We start from the raw sequence: 26,473 nt of genomic DNA, 5'->3' as shown, positions 1-26,473 counted from the left end.
GGTATGGTACCCTGTGGGCAAAAACAGGTTTGTGCTTATATAATTGGATTAATGTCATTGGTTACCAAGCCGAGTCTAAAACTGAAGTTTCTGACTTTTTATTATACTGCTTCTCCCATTATTATTCCTAAATTAATCTGTTTATCCACATCTTGTAGGAGGATATTAACTTTTTAAAAGTGCTTACCCAAGTAGGTCAGCTTAGTCTAGAATACCTTAATAGTAATTTCAGAAACGCAGTGTGTTCAAGTGAGCATTGTTTCTTTTTTAATAAGAAAAAACACATTGAGGCCTTGCCGTTATATGAAAGAGCATTAAAGATTTATGAGGACAGCCTGGGTCGGATGCATCCTCGAGTTGGAGAAACATTAAAAAATTTAGCTGTGCTTAGGTAAGAATTTTTCACTTTCCTCATGCAGCCAAAATCCCTTTTAAAACATCTTTGACTCATCATAGAGCACAAAATATTTATTGCTGATATGCTTTTTCTTGTAGTGGGAGGGGTTGTTTTGGGTTGATCTATATACTTCAAGAGATACTGAAGTAATATCCAGAGTGGAATGAAGGTGACATGATCTATTTTGTAGAGGAGTGTATCATGGCAAATAGTGAAGGACAGTTTACATTTGCATCTAACTGGTTCTAGGGTAATCTGGGCAATTTGCTGTCCTCAAAGCTGATTTACCATTAAGTACATGTTGATTTTTGCATTGTGTTTATCTCAGGATGCTAACTTCCCTTAGCAGTTTCACTGCATACATTACAACATAGTCTTAATGGTGCCCCTATGAGACACTTAACAGCACAAGACAGAAAGGAGAAGAGTTTGGGTATTCTGTTTTATTGGCCTGCCTGAATGAATGCACTGGAAAAAATGAGCAATTATTCACTTGTTTTTCTGTATCCTATAAGGTCATCTAGAATTGTTAAAAGGTTATATTCTCATTTTGAGAATTTTTTTTGTCTCAAAGCTATGAAGAAGGGGATTTCGAAAAAGCTGCTGAACTATACAGAAGGGCAATGGAAATAAAAGAAGCAGAAACGTCTCTTTTGGGTGGAAAAGCTCCCTCCCGACATTCATCAAGTGGAGATACGGTTAGCTTAAAAACAACCCATTCTCCTAATGTTTTCCTTCATCAAGGACAAAGGTAATAGCAGCAACTGCAATTCATTGCAAATGCAACTTAGGATAAAATAATTAAGAAACATTTGGAACATTAGAATTTAAAACTTATAAAAATAGTTTTTAAGAAAACTTATTTTTGTGTGATTTAACTGATATTTGTATGAAATTGTATTGGACTACATTGAAGTTTGAGTCATGATTGTTTTTAGTTGTTTAAAAGAATTAATTTTCCTATTGTGTGGGAACCAAGGATGTAGACACATTAGAATCCTAAGATGACGTGAAGAGTTGATCATGGAGAGTAGACTGGTCTCTGTTCTACAAGAGCTGGCAAAGCAGCTAAGACAAGGGGTTCAAGAATTGCGTGATTCTTCTCCTCTCTCAAGTTACTTTAGCCTTATCGTTCCTCATCTTGCTTTTCAGCAGCAGTCTGGCCCAGTTCTCTACCTCAAAGAAAAGTTTCAAGGAGTAAAGGGATAATGTTGACGGAAAGTATGAATTGTCTTCTGTAAAACGAACTAGTAATAGGAATCTCTGACTGCTACATTTTTTTTATTCTACCTTTTCATTCAGCAGATTGGGCCAAGCCCTCTGCTTTCCGTGCTCTCTACACTGTATATTGTTTTTACTGTGTAGAATGTACCTGCACAATCTGAAGTCATTAATGCAGTAACAGGTCAAGCTCTTTGGCCTTCTTTGACCTTTCCCAAAATATGGACATGACCTTCTTTCTTAAATGGCCTAAATCTGTCGTCTCTTCATTTATCTTGGACTCAACTTAGTTGGCCATTTTATACTGAAAATTAAATATTTTTATAGATTTTATAAATATTGCCAATTTGGGGTAATGTTTTGTACCATTTATGTATTTATATATAAATAAAATCTTCAATATTAATACTTGTAAGATTCCAACATGTATTAATTGTAAAGGTGAAAGATGTAATAACCATATTTTACTGTTTTAGAATAAAAGTGGAATTTCAAGTTCTCTTTTTCCCACTCCAGTTTATATTGGGTTGGCCAAAAGTTTCGTTTGTTTTTTTCCATAAGATGGATCTAATAGCACTTAGTTGTCTTTAACTTCATTCGAAACAATGTTGTTAGATTGTATGTGACAGCTATCATATCATCAGTGTGCATTTTTAAAAAGATTTATCAAAATTGGTGAATTTTTGTGTAGCCATTTTAATATTGAAGATGGAAGAAAAAAAGTAACATTTTCAGCATATTATGCTTTATTATTTCAAGAAAGGTAAAAATGCAACCAAAACGCAAAAAAGGATTTGTGCAGTGTATGGAGAAGGTGCTGTGACTGTCTGAATGTGTCAAAGTGATTTGCGAAGTTTCATGCTGGAGATTTCTCGGTGGACTATGCTTCATGGTTGGGTGGACTATGCTCCACGGTCGGGTAGACCAGTTGAAGTTGATAAGGATCAAATCGAGACATTAACTGAGAACAATCAATCACATTATACCACGCGGGAGATAGCTGACATACTCAAAATATCCAAATCACTGAAAATCATTTGCACCAGCTTGGTTATGTTAATTGCTTTGATGTTTAGGTTCCACATAAGTTAAGTGAAAAAAACCTTCTTGACCACATTTTCGCATGTGATTCTCTACTTAAACGTAATGAAAACGTTCCATTTTTAAAACAAATTGTGACAGGCGATGAAAAGTGGATACTGTACAATAATGTGGAATGGAAGAGATTGTGAGGCAAGTGAAATGAACCACCACCAACCACACCAAAGGCCAATCTTCATCCAAAGAAGGTGATGTTGTGTACATGGTGAGATTGGAAGGGAGTTCTCTATTATGAGCTCCTTCCAGAAAACCAAACAATTAATTCCAACAAGTACTGCTCCCAATTAGACCAACTGAAAGCAGCACTTCATCAAAAACGTCCAGAATTAGTCAACAGAAAACACATTATCTTCTATCAGAATAACACAAGACTGCATGTTTCTTTGATGACCAGGCAAAAACTGTTATAGCTTGGCTGGGAAGTTCTGATTCATCCACCGTATTCGCCAGACATTGCACCTTCGGATTTCCATTTATTTCAGTCTACAAAATTCTTGTAATGGAAAAAATTTCAATTCCCTGGAAGACTGTAGAAGGCACCTGGAACAGTTCTTTCCTCAAAAAGATAAAAAGTTTTGGGAAGATGGAATTATGAAGTTGCCTGAAAAATGGCAGAAGGTAGTGAAACAAAAGGGTGAATATGTTGTTCAATAAAGTTCTTGGTGAAAATGAATAATGTGTCTTTTTTTATAATATAATAATACAAGAGGATTATATTTATATAATTAAGAAAAATGTTGAACATTACAAAAAATACTAGAATGTTGTCAATATTCACTGAGTAGTTTGCTCAACTTGAGCTTCAGTGACTCCGTAGGATTTTGGTTAATGTTCTCTAAGGCTTGGCTACTCAAGGTGGTCTGTGAACCAGGATCATCAGTGCCACCTGGGAGCTTATTAATTCAGACAGCCTCTCCCCAGATTCATATGCACATATGTTTGAGAAACAGTGGTCTAATTCTAAGGCACTAGAGTGGTGACTTAAAAGAAATTAGGTAGGATCTTACAAAATGAGCATCATTCTTCCCCCTTCTGGGAGAAATTCAAGAGGGAAAAAAGAAGATAAATACAACCATAACACATCTTTCTGGTTATGGCCAGCTGTGAAAGGCACAAAGTAATTGAATTTACAAATATACCAGCTGTGAAAAGAACAAAGTAACTGAATTCAAATATACCAGACATTGATTTTAGAATTAATCTTTTAGAGTTTAAAATTTGGTTATTTAGTGGTATAAGAAATTTAACACACTATAAGTAATATATTAAATTTAAATGCCGTAAACTTTAGGAAATAATCTGAGATTAATATTTTAGAAAAACCCTGAAAAAAGGAAAAACTAGCAAAAGAATAATATGCATTTTTTTCTTTGTTCCTATAAAATTTGGACTTGAAAAATATACAAAAAGTGAAAACTTATATTATTCTAAGTGACTTTATGGTAAGTTTGTTGGGGGATGATGACTACTTCAAAAGGTTTAAGTTTAAATATAATTTTTAAGACTATATTTTAAAAAAAGGACTATATTTTGATCTTACTAATTATACTATCAACTCAAATGTTTTCATGTAGAATGCCTAGTTAAAAAGATAAAAATAGCTGAGACAGTCATTTCTTTGTATTTGAGGTACTCAAATAGGATAATTATGTGCGCATTAATATACACCTTTCACAATGAAAAATGTAGCTTTCAGACAATTATAAATCGGAATTGGTAGGCTCCAAACTATGGTAGTTATAATTAATTTTCATTCATTAATACTTTACAGAAAGAAAAATATTAAAAAAACGTTGATGGGGGTGGTCAAAGCTTCATTAATATTGTTAAATGTTTATTACCTTTTTATAGGTATTCAGGGAGTAATTTTACATAAAGAAACCCATACTACATTATTTTTTTTTTTTACTATTTACATAAAACATTTGAGTAGTACCACAAATTAACTTCCCACTAACAATTAAAAAGGGATTAAAGTTGAACATATTGTTTGTTTTACTGTAATTTAGAGCCTTTGTGCTAAGGCAATTTTGGGAGTGTTTCCATCTTTCACACTAGAAACAATAGTGTTATAAATCTGGTCAAGCACTATGGGTTTATTTAGTAATGTAAAATCCAGTGATGATTAATTTTTCATAGCTGCCTACATATACAAGTTTTCATGGCATACAGATTGTCAAGACAGCTCTCTAGGTTACAAAAGATATTTGTTATCAGATTTTTTCTGCTAAAATAATAACTTTAATGGAAGATATAAGACAAAAAAATTAGATAAGATTTGGTACAGTATAAGACACCAGCAGGGTACAGTGCCAAATTAAGAACAGAAAAAAGGTCTTTAGAAGATAGCAGGTTCTAATATATATATATGTATAACTGTTTCAATTTGTGTACACCTGAAACTAACACATATTGTAAATCAACTATACTCCAATAAAAATTTAAAAAAAAAAGGATTTATCAAACTAACTAGCTATTTATCAAACTATATAAACTTATAAGTAAAGCATTACCAAATTAGTGTACCAGAGGTACCAAATTAGTGTACCAGAGGTACCAAATTAGTATACCAAAGGAATGGGACTTAGAAAGACTGCATTTCTTTTTTGAAATTCAAAGCATCTCTAGGAACTAGAAAAGTTATTTTACAGATGACTACACTAAAATTTTAAACAACAACAAATGACCTACTAAGGCAACGTAAATATGTTTCAAGGCTAGAGAAACTATCCCCATACTTTCCTGGCATCACTCTAAACATAAGAATCGCAGTATGCTAAAATCTCAAAGCTAATATATTAAACATATTCGATATTTGGGGCTTTCTGAAATTATTTTTAGAATTTTACTTTACAAGTGGGAAATGCACTTTTAATTTTTTAATGACATTTTCCTCCTAGAGATAGAATTTAGACATTTATATCTTTTCAGAGCAAAAAAAGTCATCAGAATAGGAGACTAGCATAGTACCAGCCTACAGATAATGGTTACACATGCATGTGTCTTTATTACTCTCCAAACCATTAGGAATTTATTTCAAACAAGGTTCTCTAAGCCTTCATTATTTGTATGCAAAATCCAGAGAAAACCAGTTTATCAAATTACGATTTAGTGGTCACGATCAGGGAGAATGATACTCTTCCCTGTGAAGAAATACATGTCAATCGTTGCATAGGCAATTTTGACCTCTTTTATTGTCTGTTATCCAGGACAAGCCTTTGCCAATATCTAATTACCCACGGAATCAAATTTAAATAAAATAAAGTATTAGAAGGTAGCCCATATGATGGGTATAATTTAGATGATCGTAGCCTAAATTTATCTTTTGCTCCTCAATAAAGCACACTGACTCAGATATATGTTCCACAGATGATATGCTTTTTCTTAATCAGTGCAGAAATATAATTTGTACATCCTGAAAATATCTTTATCTGTCTATCCATGAAGAAAGCTTCCTCTTATTTGACTCTGTCTTGTTTTGAATATATAATTCAGAGGTTTACAAACTTTTCCAATGACTGTATTTCAGCTTGTGTTTCATCAGGAAACATTTGAAAGGATGTTTTTATTTTATAGGTTTACGATTTGAAATTCATTGTTGCTCAAGTTAGTAGTAGTGGGCAGTTTTCCTGTAGAGAGCAATTCCAAACACAATGAGTAGATGCCTGCTGGCTCTAATCAATAGGTTGTACCTCTTGTCCTTTCCCTATACTTGACCACACACTATTCTGTTGTCCATGGCCTCAGGCAAATCAAATTGGTCCTTTCTTCCCACCCCTCCCAAAAGGCCAAAACAGTTCAATGGCTAAGTTTTAAATAAGATTTATAACTGCCTGCAATAATCCTTTGAACTTTTCTTACTAGAATGAAACATAAGTTTTAGGAGAGTTTCTGATTTAGTTGTGGGGGGGAGAGTAACAAGCAATAGTCACAGTATTTTTAAACAGTATAACAATTCAGTGAAGATTATACATCAACTGATGTTGCCCTAAGTTTTCTCAGTTTTAAATGATTTTCTTTTTAATTGCTAGGGAACAGGTTTAGACACAGGAAATAAAATACAGGCCAGTCCATTATTTACATGTTCTTCATCTTGGCCATGAGGTCTTCCAAGCTTTCACCAGAATCTTCCACTGTTACTTCAGGTACAGAATCTTCTTGCTATCCATAAATGAGGGAAACATGGTGAAAAAATAACCAATTAAAGTTCTTAATGCTTAGGAACATATAATCAGCAAGCCTTAACCATGTTCAACAAGTTTACAAAGTAAACTTTCTTTAATAAATATGCCTTCTAATTTTTAGGAGGGACAAAATCCTTTATTTTCCCCACCAGTCTTTTGATTTGCAAGGCAGTAATCTCAATGTTCTTGAGATCTCTACTGAAATGGTATTTTTAAATGATATTGTGGCTAAAACTTATCAATATACAAAAAAAAATGGTATTGTCATTTAATCAAAATCTATTTCACTTGATCCACCAATGAGTGAACAAAACTATTTTACATCTATGTTTACAAACAGTATAAACTGTGCTGTGCCTGTATTTCCGTATTAACACTGAATACCTCTCTCTTTCACAAATCTTAATGCCTATAATGTAAAACACCTAAAATAGGAAATACTGCATTGGCATTATAAAATAGGTTGAAGATGAAAGAAGATAAATAGACATTTTCTCTTATATTTACTTATGGTAAACAGATTTTAGATGTACCTTTTGGGGAACTGTATATGCCACTGTAATTCCTTCAGGTAAGTCAGGAATTGGACCTGAAGAATTTTTCAGTTCCTCTTCTGAAACCTCAGATACCAACTCAATACCTGTAAGGTTAAACTTGATCTTAAAACAGTTGTTAGGACCTTAATGAGCAATAATCATTCAAAACTTGTATATCTTAATTATAATCAGTTTCCCTCCCATAAAAGATTGTTTTATGCTGCCATTTCAATTTATGAAACAATTCTTACCCCACTCATTGTCGTCATGTATTATCTCTTCCTCTTCTTGAACAACCTCCTGTGTGGGCAGTGCTGCTACCTTTTTCTGTAGAAATCAAACAGTATCAGTGTTTTTACTCATTTTCAGTTCTCTGAAGCATCAGTCAGAATTGATCAGAACCAAGAATTCAGATAGGCTTTTTTCTAAGGAAGACATACAGATAGTCAACAGACACATATCACTAATCATCAGGGAAATGCAAATCAAAACCAAAATGAGATAACACCTGTCAGAATGACTATTATCAAAAAGACAACAAATAACAAGTGTTGGCGAGGATATGGAGAAAAGGGAAACCTTGTGCACTGTTGCTGGGATTGTAAATTGTTGCAGCCACTAAAGAAAACAGTATGGAGGTGCCTCAAAAAATTAAAAATACAACTACCATATGATCCAGCAATTTCACTTCCGGGTATTTTTTTTTAAGAAAACAAAAACACTAACTCAAAAGATATATGCACTCCAATGTTCACTGCAGCACTATTTACAACAGCCAAGACATGGAAGCAACCTAAATGTCCATCAACAGATAAATGGATAAAGAAAATGTGGTACATATATACAATGGAATATTATTCAGCCATAAAAAAGAATCTTTACTATTTGCGACAACATGGATGGAACTAGAAGGTATTATGCTAAATGAAATAAGTCAGACAAAGACAAATACCATATAATCTCACTTAAATGTGGGATCTAAAAACAAAACAAAATGAAAAGAGACTCACAGATACAGAAAACAAATGATGTTGCCATAGGGGAGGTGGGGGGTGAAATAGGTGAAGGGGATAAAGAGGTATAAACCTATAATTATATAATAAATAAGTCATAGAGATATAATTTACAGCATAAGGAATATGGTCAATAATATTGTAATAACTTTGTATGGGGACTGATGATAACTGGACTTATCATGGTGCTTATTTCATAATGTATGCAAATGTCAAATCACTATGTGGTACACCTGAAACTACATAATATTGTATCAATCCATCAAGTATATTTTAGTTTAAAAAAATTAAAATTAAAAAAAAATTTTTTTAATGAATTCAGACAGGTTTTTTATCTTACCAAAAGCAAGAAAGGACTTTGAACAGAATTTTCATGTTAAAGCATGGTGAATAAATTAAACCTTTAAAAATCCAGAATCCATTTACCTTGTATTCCAAATCTAAATAATTTTTTCTTCTTTTTTAAGTTATTGTCCTATGCAATATGACCTCTCATGCATTGTGACACATTGACATATACCTTATATTCTTCCTGTTGCTTCCTACAATTTCTGTCATCACACTGAGGATTTGGCTTCATGGACATAGTAGGGAAAAAATCCTGCATTGCATTGTATCCAAGGTAAAAACTAACAGTACCAAAATTTAACAGAAACCTAGAAAAACAAATCAAAGTAGACTTAAATAAAGAAATAAAACCATAAAAGTATTAGAAAAAAGTAACTGACTTTTTAAAAAATGACTTTGAAGAAGGTAATGATTTTTGTAACAAGCAACCCAGAAAACAAATTTCTTATCTTGTTTACAGGACCTGGCTTATAGTAGATTTTGTTGAATGAATGAAGTCAAGAAAGGCTACTCCATTTCATCAACCATAGAATGCACTATTATTTTTTGAACATGTAATAAAGATAAAATGCTGCCAATTAAACTATGACATGTCAACAACTTTAAGAAGCATATTAATTTCACAAAGTTAAAATGTGGCAGAAGTGTATCTTAAAAATCCCTGAGATATGGTACTAAATCTAATTTTTTTAAGTTTTTTATATATAACTTGCTGCAAAGTTTACAATCTTAAATTTGTATTAAATCTCAATAAAATTTTACAGAAGTATTCACCCATGTAATATTCACTACCAGATCAAAATATAGTTGGCACTCAGTATCTGTGGGGGATTGGTTCCAGAACACGCCCCACCCACAGGATACCAAAATTAAGCCCCTTATATAAAGTGGTATAGTATTTGCATATAAGCTGTGCACATCCTCCCATATACTTTAAATCGTCTCTAGATTACTTATAATACCTAATACAATGTAAGTGCTATGTAAATAGTTGTAAATACAATGCAGATGCTATATAAACAGTTGCAAGCTTGTGGCAAATTCAAGTTTTGCTTTTGGAACTTTCTGGAATTTTTTTTTTTTTTTAATATTTTTGATCCACAGTTGGTTGAATCCACAAATGCAGAACCCAAGGAAATGGTGGGCAGACTGTATAGTGCATTTCCAGTAGGCCATAAAGCTCCCTGTGCTCCCTTCCAGTCAAATCTGATTCCTTTTAGAAGCTTATAGAAAAGCTGAAAAATCATGTACAAAAGATAAACAACAAAAGGAAAAAATCTGCAAATGCATGTTCTTAATATACAACAAGGAAAGACAAAAAAACTGAGCAAAGGATGTGAGAAGACAATTCACAGAAAAATATAAGTGCTCAACCCTTTTCACAACTGGAAATTAAAATGAGATACCCATTTTTCACCTATCAAATTGACAAAGATAAAAGAGTTTGATGACTCTAACACCATATACAAAAATAAACTCAAAATGGATTAAAGACCTAAATGTAAAACTGGGTACTATAAAACTCCTAGAGGAAAACATAAGCAGAACACTCTTTGACATAAATCACAGAAATATTTTTTTGGATCTGTCTCCTAGAGTGATGGAAATAAAAACAAAAATAAACAAATGGGACCTAATTAAACTTAAAAGCTTTTGCACAGTGAAGGAAACCATAAAAAAAATTTTAAAACAACCTACGGACTGGGAGAAAATATTTGCAAACAATGCTACCAACAAGGGATTAATTTCCAAATATACAAACAGCTCATATAGCTCAATATCAAAAAGACAAACAACCCAATCAAAAAATGGGCAGAGGGCTTCCCTGGTGGTGCAGTGGTTGAGAATCTGCCTGCCAATGCAGGGCACACGGGTTCAAGCCCTGGTCTGGGAAGATCCCACATGCCGCGGAGCAACTGGGCCCGTGAGCCACAACTACTGAGCCTGCACGTCTGGAGCCTGCGCTCCGCAACAAGAGAGGCCGCGATAGAGGCCCGCGCACTGCGATGAAGAGTGGTCCCCGCTCGCCGCAACTAGAGAAAGCTCTCGCACAGAAACAAAGACCCAACACAGCCAAAAATAAATAAATAAATAATAAATAAATTAATTAAAAAAAAAAAAAATGGGCAGAAGACCTAAACAGACATTTCTCCAAAGAAGACATGCAGATGGCCAACAGGCACATGAAAAAATGCTCAATATCATTAATCATTAGAGAAATGCAAATCAAAACTACAATGAGGCATCACCTCACACTGGTCAGAATGGCCTTCATCAAAAAGTCTACAAATAATAAATGCTGGAGAGGGTGTGGAGAAAAAGGACCCCTCCTACACTGTTGGGGAGAACAGTGCAGCCACTATGCAGAACAGTATGGAAGTTCTTTAAAAAACTAAAAATAGAGTTATCATATGATGCAGCAATCCCACTCCTGGGCATCTATCCAGAGAAAACTCTAATTCAAAAAGATACATGCACCCCAATGTTCACAGCAGCACTATTTACAATAGCCAAGACATGGAAGCAACGTTGTCCATCAACAGATGAATGGATAAAGATGTGGTATATATATACAATGGACTATTACTCAGCCATAAAAAAGAATGAAATAATGCCCTTTGCAGCAACATGGATGGACCTAGAGATTATTGGACTAAGTGAAGTAAGTCAGACAAAGACAAATATCATATGATATCACTTATATGTGGAATCTAAAAAATTGATACAAATGAACTTATTTACAAAACATAAAGACTCAGACATAGAAAACAAAGGGGATAGTGGGGGGGGGGTGTGAGGAGGGAGGAGGATAAGTTAGGAGTTTGGGATATACACACTACTGTATATAAAATAGGTTAACAACAAGGACCTAATGTATAGCACAGGGAACTATACTCAGTATCTTGTAATAACCTATAATGGAAAAGAATCTGAAAAAGAATATATATCACTTTGCTGTATACTTGAAACTAACACAACATTGTAAATTAACTATACTTCAAAAAAAAAAAAAGTTTGATGATACCCAATGGTACCAAAGGTGTGGACAAACCAGGTACTCCCACACTGTCATGGAAATGTACCATCCTTTTGAAGGAGAAATTTAGTAATATCTGTCAAAATAAGTATTGCATAAACTTAGAAATTCCACTTCTAAAAATTCACACTGTACAAAAATCTACTCTACAAAGATATATGCAAGATGCTTTTTGCAGCACTGTTAATAATAGCAAAAAAATCTGTAAGTAGCTTAAATGTCCATCAGTAGAGGGCTGGCTAGATATGACACATCGGTAAGAGAATACTTTGTAGCCATGATTTTTTTTCCCTTCTTCATAACATACTGTAAAATGTTGTGTTTAGATTAAGACCTACTGAAATTTGACAGGCTATTTGTCTCATCTGAAACAGCCCTAGACAGTTGCCTTGAGAGTTCTTATGTATGCCGGTATTTCTTTGCTGATGGCTGATAAATGATATTAGAGTGCCTCCCTGTATCATGTTGCAATTTGTTCTTATTATATTGGATGCTTAAGAAACATAACTAAGCTTATTAACACTGTAAAGTGAGGGAAAAAAATGGCCTGATCAAGGCACAACTAAAGCAGTTCTGCTTTTCATAAAGTATGAGTTGGTTCAAAAACTCTATGACATTAATTTTAGCTTCAAAGAAATGTTTGTCTTTATTAGTTATAGTTTAGATGGTGTGGTTGCTGGGTATCTGTTTATGGATAGCAGAGATATTACCCTAGTTAATGTTTAATCACATTCATATTATTTTTAGAAATGTTAAACCAAGATAGTGGAAGCGAGTGTGTTTATGCCTAAGTCTTCACCCTTTGGCCAGATGTGCAGAAATTTAAATCATTTGGTTAATGCTTCATAAATAAATATACCAGTACCACTGTACCATTTAACAAGAACTATGCCAAATGGAGAGTAACACAAATATGTGTGTGTTGATATATGTAGTATTAATTAATATATATTTAAATTAAATATATTTATATATAAAAGTATACACATACATATATAAAATTTTAAAATATGTGTATTTAAAACTAAATTAAAAAAACAAATTAAGTACTTAGCTAGTCATTCCAATATTTGAAATGTTTGTCAAAAGCAAACAAGACTATTCAGAAAAATTATCCTTCACTCACTTTAACACATTTTGTACCAAGATCCCAGCAACCACTCCCATAGTGGTAGGAAGACTGGCTGCACAAACACCTTCTCGTTTCAGAGTCTTCTCATCAATATTTGCAGCAACTACAAGCGGTGGAGCACACTACATGAAAAAGAATAAAAGAAAATATATTTCAAAAGAAAGGGAAAAAAGTATAAGATATTCCAAATAGTATTCCATCACATTCATTCAAAGTTTGGTTTTTCTTCGAATTGTAAACATCTTCAATGCCCCTAGGAACTCCACTACCTAACAGTGAAAAATAATAACCCAAAATGAATCATGCATACCGCAAAACAAGCAGATTCTCCAGGAATTATGAGCTGTATATGCCCTGAAACTGCATTTTCACTGACCCCAGACTCCATCCATGTTTGTCCAAGCTCATTACAAGCCTTAACAGAAATAGGTGAAAACACAAGAAAGAACATAAAAAAGCAAGAAGTAATTTACCATAAGTTCTTTTCATGAAAAACTGGAGTTTAAATGAATTACAAAGGGTTTTTAAAAATTAATTTTCAGAAACATAGAAGAAAGTTGTAAATAATAGAATTCCTTAGCGATTGCCACTCTCCTTAAAAAAGAAACTGACAGCATTCAGGTAAGCAGTCAATATAAATATCTAATTAAATTGACCCATAGTTTATTGGATTTCTTATTAGATTAATGTAAAACTTCATTTTTCTAAAATAATTTCAGCAACAAAAAAATGCAAAATGTCATTTGCAAAGTTGAAAACACAGTAATTCAAAAGAAAAAGAATTCAGTTTTATTTTTGAGAAATCATGTGTGTAGGCAATTTATACACATTTATACATTTACTTAAAATAAATCAACAAAAGTAAAAACAAATGCCGACCAAGAATAAGACAGTATTATAAGATATTCATTCATTTTAAAAATTGTACATCAAAATTATCTGCTGTTTTAGTTTGCTCTATTGGCATGAGAGAGTAGGATACTGAAACATATGCCACACCAACAAGGCTAGACAGGTCCCATTAGAATAAATTTCAAAAACAGGATGAGAGAACATTAAAAACAAATAAAACACATTATCAAAGGGTTTAAATGCAGAACTATTTTCAGAATGCGGAATATATACTGACAGAATATACAGGAAAATAGATAAATCCATGAATATAACACATTATACAATAGGAATACTCACTGTATTTATTGTCATTCGAGCTTCAAAATTGTCCACACAGCTAAGAACTAGGTCAACAGGTTTTCCTTCTTCTAACCCACCATTACTAGGCAAAGAAAATAAATTTTATTTGAAAAAAATCAGGACACAAAATACACTCTAATTAGACTTTATTTGTTCAGTCAATACATTTAGTCTTTCAGTAAATGTTTGAGTATAATTATAACATAGCATTTAATATTAAAGACCCAGTATACATTGAGTACTCACTATTACGAATATAATATCAATGATATTACAGTATTTCTTATATAAGATGTACAAGGGTGCGAGAAATATAAAATCTGTTCACAAAAGTTACCATTTCCCTATCAGCTTTCACAGACTTTTACTCATGTTTCACTACAAATGTAAATGTAATAAAGTTAACTGAATACAATTGAATATTTCAATGGTGTTAGTCTGCAGAAAACCACTTTCAGATAGAAATATAATCTATAACACAGAACTTATAATTGAGGACCCCTTGTTATATCATTATAATAACAGGCTTTTTTAGACTTTTTATTTTGTTGTTACTATAGTTTTTTGGACAATATATGCTTTTTACTGAGCTCCCAATACATAAAAATTACACAAAAAATTTTAAAACTATTTTAAAAACAAAATATATATCAACCTACCAACTCAATGAATTAATCAATCATTGACAGATTTTCTAATAATACTTAAAATGAGCTGGACATTGTGCAAAATATTCATAAATAAAATTTTACCTTATTCTATTCATGAAACGTTCAAAGTTTTCTACTGTGGTTATATTGTAGTTGTGTACTTCAAAAAGAACATCAGGATTAATGTTCCTAAGAGGGAAAAACGGAATGATTATACAAACTACTAGTAAAACAGTAAGAGAAAGCAAGATAAAGAACTAAAAGAGCTAAAAATCATTTAACAGACGTTAGAGAAATGGAATTCAAGCCATTCAAAGAAAATCCAAAGTCCTCTTCTACCTCTTTTGTCCCACTTCAAGGACCAGGTTCAAAACATGTAGACTGTCAGAAGGATTACAAAAATATTCCCACAATCTATGTGCTGGGAATTAAGCCTTTATTACGTCTGTTAGCTACAGTTCAGCCTGACAGAAGAGCTTCTTTGTTACTTATCCAATTCAGTGCAAATATGTTTAGGACCACAAAGAAACGTCCTAGAGTAAGGGTTGGCAAACTCTGGCTCTTGGGCCAAATCTGACTACCACCCTGCCACCTTTTTTTTTTTGTAAGTTCTGCAAGCTAAGAATAGTTTCTACACTTTTAAATGGTTGCAAGAAAAGAAAAAAGTCAAAAGAAGAACAATATTTCATGATGTGAAATTTTATATGAAATTTAAATTTCAGAGTCCATAAATAAAGTTTTTATTGGAGCAGTTGTGCTCATTCACTTTTATTGATATATTGCCTACAGCTACTACAACTGCAAAGTTGAGCAGTTTTGACAGAAACCAAATGGCCCTCAAACCATAAAATATTTACTATCAAAAAAGAGGCTGTCAACCCAGATCAAAGAGGTAAGAAAATTCTTTCTGTATAAGTGAAACCTGCATTTTTATAAAGGAAAATTCAGGTGCATTTATATGTTAGTTTAACTCATACCAAATACACACCGGAAGATTTCACCAATTTCACTGCCTTCAACTGCTATTCCATTTACCTCAAAGTATGTTCTGCTGCTTGAACTTTACTTAATCCTGCTTGATGAGGTTGGAAGAAAAGTCTATTCATATTGGCCAGTTCCACCTTGTCATAGTCAAAGAGCAGCAACTAAAATGAAAATAGTGGTATTCTGATGAAAAACGTACCAAAAAACAAACTAAAAATAACAAACTAGTCAGCTTTCCACCTGATGGGTTTAACTGTTTGACAGTAATAATATTAACTAATTCCGAAATACTAGGTGCCATATATTAACTCATTTAGTGACCATACAATATATAAGTACTCGTATCCTCATTTTAGAAATAAGACAACTAGGGTACTTGCCCAAAAGCCACTCAGCTAATATGCAGTGAAAATAGGATTCAAATTCAGGCATTCTCAATCCAGCATCTGTACCCTAAACACAACGCTGTACTGCCTCTCTAAATGATTATCTCAAAAATTAATGTTCATTCCATTTCACTGCAATTTTTACAAACTGTGCCAAAATCCTACTTCGTTCCAATGTTTGGCTAAAAACCAAGAACCCATTAGATAAATGAAATTTTTAAATAAGATAAAAACAAATGCTGTAGCTTAAAACCATAGTATAACACAATTCCTTTCATGAATAAGGCACTATATATACTCATGCCATGGCTAAAACATTATTCCAAACAGAATTATTAACCAATCAGTTAATTGCTGTTTCCTGCTATATATTTAGGCATGACAGCATTTGTCAAACACACTCACACAACTTTAAAATGGCCGAAAGGTCCATTTCTTATCAGTAAGAACAGGTTGAACCCAAGTATATCCGAAGTCCCTTTTTTATTTTTTAAATTATCTAAAATTAAATCTTTATTGGATGAGACTAACAGTAGATTAGACGTTGCAGGGGGGAAAGAGGATCAATGAACTTGAAAGCAAAGCAATGCAATTTATCCAAAGTGAAGGAAAAAAGAACCAAAAAAAACAAAAAACAAAAAACTGAGCCTCTAGACCTATGGAGTAATTCAAAGCAGTGTAAAAATGATATACAGTTCCCAAAGTCCCTCCTTCTTTATCTAAAATTCCGTGACTTTGTAATGTAATTCTCAGCATCCTAAATCTAACAATAATAACAAAAATGGGATTTTCTTCTTCTCCATACAGAAACTAAAAGAAGTTAACCCAGCCCAAAAAAACAACACGTAGGTAACTCTCAGTATCTTGCTAGAAAAGATATCACTTATACTCTCTATGAAACTTTCTAACCCTATTTAGAGTCTCCAAAATTTGGTTTATTTAAGCTCAGTCAACAATATTTATTAGGTCAGGCCAAGTTTTAAATCTGAGTTTCAGCCTCATAGCTGGTTTATGAGTAAGTTGTAGGAAGTCCTAAATTTGGGGACAGGAGGTGTGAGCAGTAACTGTGTCACTAATTAGCTCTGCTTCTGGGTAAGTCACTTTCACTGTTTAGGACTGTATCCTTATCTGTAAAATAAGGCAGTTAATCTAGATCTGGTGATTCAGTGTGCCCCAGGAATTCCAGAACTTTCAGGAATAAAAAGTGGGCTCTGGATCTCCAATCCTCCGCTTCCCTACTTAACCCCATGAAACAGCTTCTTGTTTCTCTGTTTTACATATTGAAGAAAAGAGTTCTGAAACTTACCTAAGTAGATCCTTAGCTTACAAACTTGAGTTTACATTGGAACCACTGTATTTAAAAAATACAAATGTGTAGGTCTCATCCCCAGAGGTTCTGATTAACCTATTATGTGGTGCAGTCTGAACATAAGAATTTTTTTAAACATCCAAGGTGATTCTAATTACAGCAATATTTGCTAACTGTTCTAGACCCTTGCTACTCAAAATGTGGCCTGGGATAACCCCGTCAGCATCACATGAAGCTTGTTAGAAATACTGGAGTACTTCCTCAACTTTAATATGCCTACAAATCATCTGGAGTTCTTGTTAAAATATAGATTCTGATTCAGCATGTCTTGGGTGGGGCCTGGGAATCTTCACGTATAACAAGCTCCCAGGTGATGCTGTTCTTAAAGCATAGTCCCCGGAACAACATCATCAGAACCACCTGGGAACTTGTTAGAAATGCACATTCTTAGGTCCACCTGAAACCTATAGAATCAAAACCACTGGGGTAAAGTCCGGCAATCTGTGTTTTAATAAGCCTTCCAAGTGATTCTAGTGCACACTCAAACCTGCGACCAGCAAATCTCCATGATCTCTACCACCCTTGATCAATCAGCCAAGGCATGTATGTCAGGTATAAGCAATTATTGGCTAGCTTTTATAAACTTCTTGAAAGGCTTTAAAATGTTAAACATTTTTAGTATTTTGGTGTTGTCTTTTCTATATTGATAAATAAGTGCCAACTTTGAAACCACTTTCTTTTAAGAATTTGGGGCATGGAGTGGACCAACATATTAAAAAGCACTGATAAAGCAAACATTTTTCCACAAAGTTTAGCAAAATGATATACAACTGTGGAAAACTTATGTATTCAACCACTATCTATCTAACATCATGGACTCTGGCTTTATAAATCTAAGATTGGTAGGCTGATTTCTGGTACAAAGTTAACTTCTCCTTCCTACCCAATCAAATCAATTTTAGAAAAAAGTATGGGACTTCCCTGGGAGTCCAGTGGTTAGGACTCAGTGCTTTCACTGCCATGGCCCCGGCAGTTCAATCCCTGGTCAGGGAACTAAGATCCTGCAAGCCACGCAGTACAGCGAAAAAAAAAAAAAATTTTAGAAAAAAGTAAAAAAAAAAAGAAATGTATGGGTTAAAAAAAATCTGGAGCATTCACTAGTTCAAATTCAAGAGGAAGAAAGGTAGATGCTTTCTAGTTTGTCTTGTATAAAAACTGTGTTTAAAAAATTTTTTTGGATGTTTCAGTGTTTCACTACACACTTTATCAATTTAACAGCCTTCTTTCCTAAACTTGTATGTCTAAAACACTTAAATCCAAACAAAAAAGTTCCTGAACACAATCAGGTAGTCCTTGTTTAATTAGTAATAATATTAGCTTCCTTTTGGGTGGGTTTATGTCTTAACCCCATCCACTGGGGTAGAAAAAACAACCTGAATAAATACACCACAAATCATGGACCTAGAGTCTGTCATACAGAGTGAAGTAAGAAAGAGAAAAACAAATATCGTATATTAACGCATATATGTGGCATCTAGAAAAATGGTACAGATGAACCTAATTGCATGGCAGGAATAGAGACACAGACATAGAGAACAGACATGCGGATGTGGCGGTGGGGGGTTAGGGAGGTGGGATGAATAGGGAGATTGGGATTGAGCTATATACACTACTATGTGGAAAACTGCTAGTAGGAACCTGCTGTATAGCACTGGGAGCTCAGCTCGGTGCTCTGTGGTGACCTAGATGGGTGGGATGTGGGGGTGTGGGGGGGTAAGGGGGGTGGGAAGGAGGTGCAAGAAGGAGGGGATATACGTATACATATACTGATTCACTTCGTTGACACCAGAAACTAACACAACACTGTAAAGCAACTATACCCCAATTTAAAAAAAAAAAAAAACCTGGGATAGAAAATAAATAAATAAATACAGCACAAATCAATAAGCCATTAGTAAGGAGAAAAAAAATTCTAATTTGTACCTGATTTACTCCAGAAGTGATTGGGTTCCCTAAATGATAGACAAAGAGAGATGTTTTTACCTTACCAATGCCACATCTTGTCAGCATTTCAGCAGTCACACTGCCAACTCCACCAACACCTACTATTGCTACAGCAAAGGTACGGATTTTCTGTAAAATGCAAAATTATATATGTGTTGGTTAATAATTCTTCATCGGGGCTTCCCTGGTGGCACAGTGGTTAAGAATCTGCCTGCCAAAGCAGGGGACACAGGTTCAAGCCCTGGTCTGGGAAGATCCCACATGCCGCGGAGCAACTAAACCCATGAGCCACAACTACTGAGCCTGTGCTCTAGAGCCCGTAAGCCACAACTACTGAAGCCCACGCACCTAGAGCCCGTGCTCTGCAACAAGAGAAGCCACCGCAATGAGAAGACTGCACACCGCAACGAAGAGTAGCCCCTGCTCGCCGCAACTAGAGAAAGCCTGCGCGCAGCAACAAAGACCCAATGCAGCCAAAAATAAATAAATAAATAAATAAATAAATAAATAATTCTTTGTTGGAAATGTCATCCAAAGTTATTTTCATTTATTGAAATCGTCTTCAAAAACTTGGAAGGGTTTATCTTACCTCATAGTCACTTACAATTCCCATTCGTTTCAATGCCATCAGGCGGCTTAAAACAAAGGAAAAAAATATTTTAAGGCTTACAATCTTTTAATTAATAGTGATATAGGTAAACATACATCATCACAGAAAATAAACTGTGAGAGAGGAAACAGTGAGTGTGAGAGAGAGATAGAGAAATCTTTCAGCTAATTTTTACCAGATGAAACTAAATCACTTCAGCACTGATGCCTGAATACCCTCCCTCCAAGATCTAGCCTGTGCAACAAGATTTTTTAAAAGTTCCTCATACATTCTAATGTGCAGTCAAGATTGAGACCTATTGACTCAAATGTTAAGTTTCCAGAGAATGGTCAAAGTGAAATTTCAACATTTTCCTATGCTTATTAGTATATGTAAATATTTAGTGTTTAACTCAGACTTAATGTTTAATGTTTAACATCAGAATAATCTCATGGCTGGAATTCTATTCACTTGTTGCCTCTGCCCACAATGGATAATGTCTACTTTCAGTAAGCACCTCTTATACCAAGGACTCTAAGAGATATTTACCTAGTCACTGCTAGTCTGTTATCTTCTTCAGTATTTTAGGTTTTTTTAAATACATATACTTTAAAACTATACACATATACATATAATCCCCATTAGTTTACACTTTAGTAAGAGTCAAATAGTTCTATTAGGCTTGTTAGGAAACTCAGCAGTGTTCTGGCCTGCTCCCCCATTTTCCTCTCCTCACTCATTTTTAACTCTGTTACCAACATATCTCTAAATAACATGCTAACATTGTTATTTCTTGATTTTCAGGTTTAGGTACTATCTGAAGATTTCACTCTTTATCATTAAACACAAATATTTCCCATCTCACCAGCCTCTTGATACTGTTATATGGTCATTTTGGTTAGATGTTAATACTGCTCACAACTGGACAATGTAGTATATTAGAATTTACCCTTTCCTGTATGATCCCCACCCTTGAAGTTAATAATTGTGTTTGTTCTTATGTTTACTTTTCTATGTATTTTCACAAATTCAACCCCAGTTGTCTAAAATTCCTCTAGATACAGTGATATACATGAGGTGTTCTAGCAATTTCTTCTTAAAGATATACTAGAATCTTCTGACATGTCCCCATGTGCACATTTACTGCACATACAGCTCCCATCCTGCGTTCTCCCTTCATCATATTACAAATTCTCTTCATTTCTTCATCCTGTATTAATCTCCTGCTTCTGGTACCTTAGAGCTCAATGGTTCTAAAGTGTGGCCTATGGATCAGTGGCCTATGGAATTTGCTAGAAATATCATTTCTTGAGTCCCCACCCTATAATCACCAAGCGAATCAAACTTTGAATGTGGGGCCTAAACAATCTGTGTTTTAACAAGCTCCCCAATTGTGATGCACACTAAAGTTTGAGAGCCTCTGCTGTAGATTATTTCTTAATTTATTCTCTTGCTATGGTTGGAAGAACATCTTCTCATAGCTTTGTAAAAGGTACAAGGAAGGTAAATTTTGAGAACGTGTATGTCTGAAAATGTTATTTACCAAACTTCTTAAAAATGTTTTATCAAAATTCTATTTTTAGAAATGTATTATAAAAATGACAAATTGAAGGGTATATAATCGTTGAAAGCTACACCTACACACACACACGCACACTTAGTCGATAGTTAAACTTGGTATAGAATTCTATGTTAGAAACATTTTCCTTCAAAATTTCTAAGGTGTCTTCTAGCTTCTGAAATCTCATGATGTCCCTTAGAGTGAATCTATTCTCATCAATTGTGCTGAGTACTTGTTGGACTCTTTCAAATAGGAAACATGTTTTTTCAGCTCTGGGAAATTTCCTTGAATAATGTGATGATGCCCTTGTTTGGTTGGTTTGTTTTTCCTGGACTTTCTAAAACTTCTATTATTTGGAAGTTGGACCTCTTGGACTAGTCCTCTACTCTTAATTTCTTTCTCCTATTGTCCACCATTTTAGTTTTCTGCTCTGTTCTCTGGATTTCTTTCAACATTATTTTCCAAATCTTCTATTGAGATGTTCACTTTTGTTATCATTCTCCATTTGCAAGAATTCTTTTCAATTATCTGAATGATTTCTTTTTGTAGTAACTTGTCCTGTTTCATTTTTACAATATCTTTCCTTTCTGAAGATACTAATAATAATATTTGGGTTGTGTTCTCCTTACATAGTCTATTCAAGTAACTAATTTTATTTTCTTTCTTTCACATTAGGAGCTTCTCTCATCCTTTATTCTGCTCATATTTAAGAGCCAGACACTAATAAAGGCAAGGATGTGGGCATTGCTTGTTTGACTTCGGGCTTCACTGTAGGGTGATCTGGCTGGGTTGTTTAGTTGAGAAACCCACAATGTCAGTGTCTTTCAGTCTCTCTTCTTGGTGCTCTCAGATTCCCTAGAGAAGAATCTTTCAATTTCCAACCTGAAAAGTCTTTATGCCCATAAGTTTGGGGGTGTTAAATGGAAGAACAAGGTTGGGAGTCCTAGCATTCAGTATGTAAACATTTAGTTAATCCCCTTTCTTCAGGTATGAAGACTTGCTTCAATTATTAATATAAATCATCTATTCTACTCTCCAATGAGTAAATCTCTAGTCTTCTCTCCTGATAGAGAAGAAGTATTTGCCCAGCTACCCAAAGTGAAGTAGTGAACCTGGGTTGTTTCTTCAACAGATTTTCAGCCATATCTTTCTTAGCCCTACCTTAAGCCCTTCTAGAAATACTATGCCTATTCTTGAGCTTTTGGGGAATTCTGTTGTATAAACTGGGTTGCAGCCTTTAGAGTCAATTTCTTTGGATCCTTTAAATCAGTTATCAGTCATCCATCCCTTTTCTAGATTCTAAAACTGTCTAACTATAATCTTTTAAGTACAGGGACTCACCCATCCCCCAATTACTTATAGAAACCCTCTGTTTTTTCAGTGGAGGTTTATTCCTTTTTAAAAACTCCTTTACTTTCATTTTAGTGGGATTGGGTAGACAGTGATAATATATGCCTTTGATCAATCTGCCATCTTTACCTTGATGCTCTCTTTAATCTTTATATATAACGCTGAGAAGAATGCAACCTCCTTTTACGAATGGGGAAAAAGATTCAGGTTAATTAACTTGCCCAAGATTAGCTAAATGGCAAACAATTATTCAGAGTTGGGTTTTTGAGCCAGTATTTAAAACCAGGTTTTCTAATTTCAAAGCCTCTGCTCACCTCTTCATTTAGTCAACATGCTTCTAATTATATTACATACCACATAATTTTACAGTTACTTGTGTTGATCATTATTCTACAACCACTGAATCTCCCAAACTAAAGCAAAAGGTCTTTGAGGGTCAGGGGCTTTATATTATATTTCTATTGTATCACTTGATGCAATTAAAATGATGTAGGAGACCTACAAATCCCTCTCCTATATTTTTTCTGATAACCATGTATCAATACTTTATCATATTTCTTACCACTCATATTGTAATCCCATGTTTACTTTTCTATCTATCTCACACTCACCTGGTAACCTCTGGAGAGAAATGACCATGTCTACTTTGTATTCCCAGTGTCTATGCATAATAATAAGTGGTAGATAACATTATCCAGGACGGCTGGAGATGAAAAGGTGCTAACTAAATATTTGCTGAATGAACAACAATTCAAAAACTTAAGGCTGATCTTTATCAGATTTCCATGTACTAGTGCAGAGATTTGGGAGACAACTGCCATCTCCTAAGTAGCAGTTTTAATAAAGACAAATGGTGCAAATAATATAGAAAATACTAAATGTTTAAATTTGAGTTCTGAATGTTAGGTTTGTGGTCATTACAATGTCAAGGAATCATCTCACATTAAAATGATGTCTGAAAGATGATTCTAAATATATGATCGGACTTCCCTAGTGACGCAGTGGTTAAGAATCCACCTGCCAATGCAGGGGACACAGGTTCGAGCCCTGGTCCGGGAAGATCCCACATGCCACAGAGCAACTAAGCCCGTGCACCACAACTACTGAGCCTGCGCTCTAGAGCCCGTGAGCCACAACTACTGAGGCCCACGTGCCACAAATACTAAGGCTCACGTGCCACAACTACTGAAGCCCACACACCTAGAGCTTGTGCTCCACAACAAGAGAAGCCATCAAAGCAATAAGAAGCCCGCGCACTGCAACAAAGAGTAGTCCCCGCTCAACTAGAGAAAGCCCGCGCGCAGCAACAAAGACCCAACGCAGCCATAAATAAATAAACAAATTTGTTTTAAAAAATAAAGATATGATCCACATTCCTTTGCTTTTCTTGGAGGGAATATTTCAAAATTTTCATTTGTAAAATTGAAAAATGTTTAAGAATGCCAAATGGAATTGTTTCCACTCATTCTAATTAGAGATGTCAATTCATGCTTATTCAACCTCTAAAAATTTTGGATGGTTAACCCTTCATATGTGTCAAGTAAAATACATGCACCCTGTCAATTATATCTCAAAACTGAAAGAAAAAAAATTTTTTTTAAACGTAGTAAGATAAATGAGAGAAAAGCAAGAATCTGGCATGATTTCACTTAATTTGGGTTAAAATGAACTCTTTTGTAATTATGGAACAATTATAATTTTGGTCAGGTTTTTCTATTACAAATAAAATAGTAATTAACATCTTTGTGCCTAAATACTGGTCTGCATTTTAGGTTGTAAAAAAAAAAAAAAAAAAATGAAAATGCACCCTAAGACTTCCACTGAGGCTTTATATGTCATAAATAAAACCCTTCTTTAAAATCCAAACTCTCCTGCTCTTTGAAGAGAAAGAGCAACAATAATATCTTTCCTGTTTCACCTACTCTAAAACTATCCAGTTTTTAGCCACACTACTTAATGGCTTATTTATTTTTACTGGGGAGACAGTTCCATGTGAACTTTGGAGTAAGACAAACCTAATGCCAGTCCAGGCCTTTTTAGCTACTGTTAGCTCTATGACCTGTGGCAGGTCACAGCAGCTCTCTAAGCCTCATTTTTCTCACTTATAAAATGGGGATAAAATAATAGCAGCAATCTCCTAGGGTTGTGGTGAAGAGGAAAAGTGACAGTGCACGCCCGCTGAATTAACAAATCTTAGGAAAAGAAGAAAGGAGAGGAGCAGACAGGCCTGGGGAAGTCCAATGGTTTTAGAGCTAATCCAGCTCTCTCCACCATGCCCCCAATTTAAGAAACACTGAGAAGACTTTATGAAGCTCCCAAGTTTAGGCTTAGCGGGTTTTACATCTGGCGTCTTCTGAAAGTTTTTACTCTCAGTTTTACGCAGAGCGAGGAAGACTAATAGAGGCAGGGGCGGTAGTTAACTGGATACGTGTCCTCAGCAAGCACAGGAGCAGCACCATATGGCTGATTCAGTTGGGTTTTTTAAAAAGAGGAAGAACACGTTTCACCAGTGCTAAGACTTGGTCTTGTCCGTTTGGGAACAGGACCCCAGAACAAGAAAAGGGAGGTGCGAGGCCGTGTGAGCTGGAGAGCAGCGGGGAGCGCCTCACTCCTGACCACCTGGGGACGGTGACCTCGCCCCTCTCCCCGCCCCGACCCGCCACGCAGGTCACCTGTAGGGGTTGGAATCCACCACCTCGGGGCTCATCTTTTCGATGCGGGCCCGACCGCCTCCTCCATCGCCGCCCCCCAGGGCCCGGCGACTTCTCTCCTGGGCCAGTTCCCGCTCCAGCTCCTCGACCCGCTGCTGCAGCCGCTCCACAGACTCGGCCATGGCTGGGACCCCGGCCGCCAGCGCTCCCAGCCCCGGCCGTCGACGTCGCCGCCGCCCCACGCTGTTCGCCTGCTGGGCCCGTGAGGGGTATGTGAGGAGGCACCTTGCGGCGGCCTTCCTAGCCCACAACCCTGAGGAAGCCCTCCCAGCGTCTCCCGGACTTACTGTCTCCGCCGCTCCCGCGGGCCTCTCAGCGCGCCGTTTCCGGTGCGTTGCAGTCATCGTTCCCCCTCAAGGAAAAACCAGCCCTTTCAGTTTCCCTCTTCGCCCGGGCCGAAGCAGGGCCCGGGCCGAAGCAGGGCCCGGGTCATCAGGGTCCAGAGCCGGCGGCCTGCGATGTTGCCTTTCCAACCGTGCGGCCAGGAGAATCCCCAGGATCTTTTATTCCTGGGCTCGAGGTCCTGACGGGCCCTTTTCTGAACCGGACCCTATAGGTCTTCCGCCTGCCGGTGCATTAAATTTGGAGGTGGAGGAGGCTTCGGCGTTTGTATTTACCCGTAGTGACTAAAGTGGTTTTGCTTTCTTTAGAATTGAGGCCTGCAACCCTGAGGCTGACTGAAAATTTTAAATCCAAACACAGGAGGCCCTTTTGGCATTTCCTGACACAGCCCAGGTCCTGGGCCAGTGCTGCCCAGCAGCGGCAC

The 26,473-nt window shown here is 35.5% G+C and overlaps 2 protein-coding genes across 9 annotated transcripts in view; one reads left to right on the top strand and one right to left on the bottom strand.

Annotated features, from left to right (window-relative positions):
* NPHP3 (nephrocystin 3) overlaps positions 1-3,366 on the top strand; it is a 43,835-nt gene extending 40,469 nt beyond the window's left edge. For 2 of the 6 annotated variants that reach the window (XM_057545892.1, XM_007180926.2), the window contains 3 exons: positions 276-391; positions 972-1,148; positions 1,550-3,365. In XM_057545892.1, the coding sequence (XP_057401875.1) occupies positions 276-391; positions 972-1,148; positions 1,550-1,598 (342 nt within the window). In that variant the 3' untranslated portion in view covers positions 1,599-3,365. Of the gene's footprint in view, positions 1-275; positions 392-971; positions 1,153-1,549 lie in introns of those variants that run through there. The other 4 variants (XM_057545888.1, XM_057545887.1, XM_057545889.1 and 1 more) reach the window with 4 other exon arrangements.
* A 1,429-nt stretch (positions 3,367-4,795) lies between these two features.
* On the bottom strand, positions 4,796-26,458 carry UBA5 (ubiquitin like modifier activating enzyme 5). Of its 3 annotated transcripts, none has more exons than XM_007180923.2 (13): positions 25,995-26,457; positions 25,669-25,898; positions 20,086-20,131; positions 19,536-19,625; positions 15,849-15,958; positions 14,916-15,002; positions 14,161-14,245; positions 13,280-13,384; positions 12,964-13,091; positions 8,973-9,108; positions 7,691-7,766; positions 7,437-7,543; positions 4,796-6,880 (listed from the first exon to the last, which is right to left on the bottom strand). In XM_007180923.2, the coding sequence occupies exons 1-13, from the start codon at positions 26,049-26,051 to the stop codon at positions 6,797-6,799; spliced, it is 1,341 nt and encodes a 446-aa protein (XP_007180985.1). In that variant the 5' UTR covers positions 26,052-26,457; the 3' UTR covers positions 4,796-6,796. The 3 variants fall into 3 exon arrangements, with proteins under 3 accessions (XP_007180985.1, XP_007180984.1, XP_007180986.1); XM_007180922.2 differs by having other exon boundaries at positions 25,669-25,901; positions 25,995-26,456; XM_007180924.3 differs by lacking the exon at positions 25,669-25,898 and having other exon boundaries at positions 25,995-26,458.
* Between the last annotated feature and the right edge of the window lie 15 nt (positions 26,459-26,473).

This window comes from Balaenoptera acutorostrata, chromosome 4, assembly GCF_949987535.1.
Source record: "Balaenoptera acutorostrata chromosome 4, mBalAcu1.1, whole genome shotgun sequence".
Classification (NCBI taxonomy): domain Eukaryota; kingdom Metazoa; phylum Chordata; class Mammalia; order Artiodactyla; family Balaenopteridae; genus Balaenoptera; species Balaenoptera acutorostrata.
The sequence above is the reverse complement of the archived record's forward strand: the minus strand, read 5'-3'. Positions and strand labels throughout refer to the sequence as shown.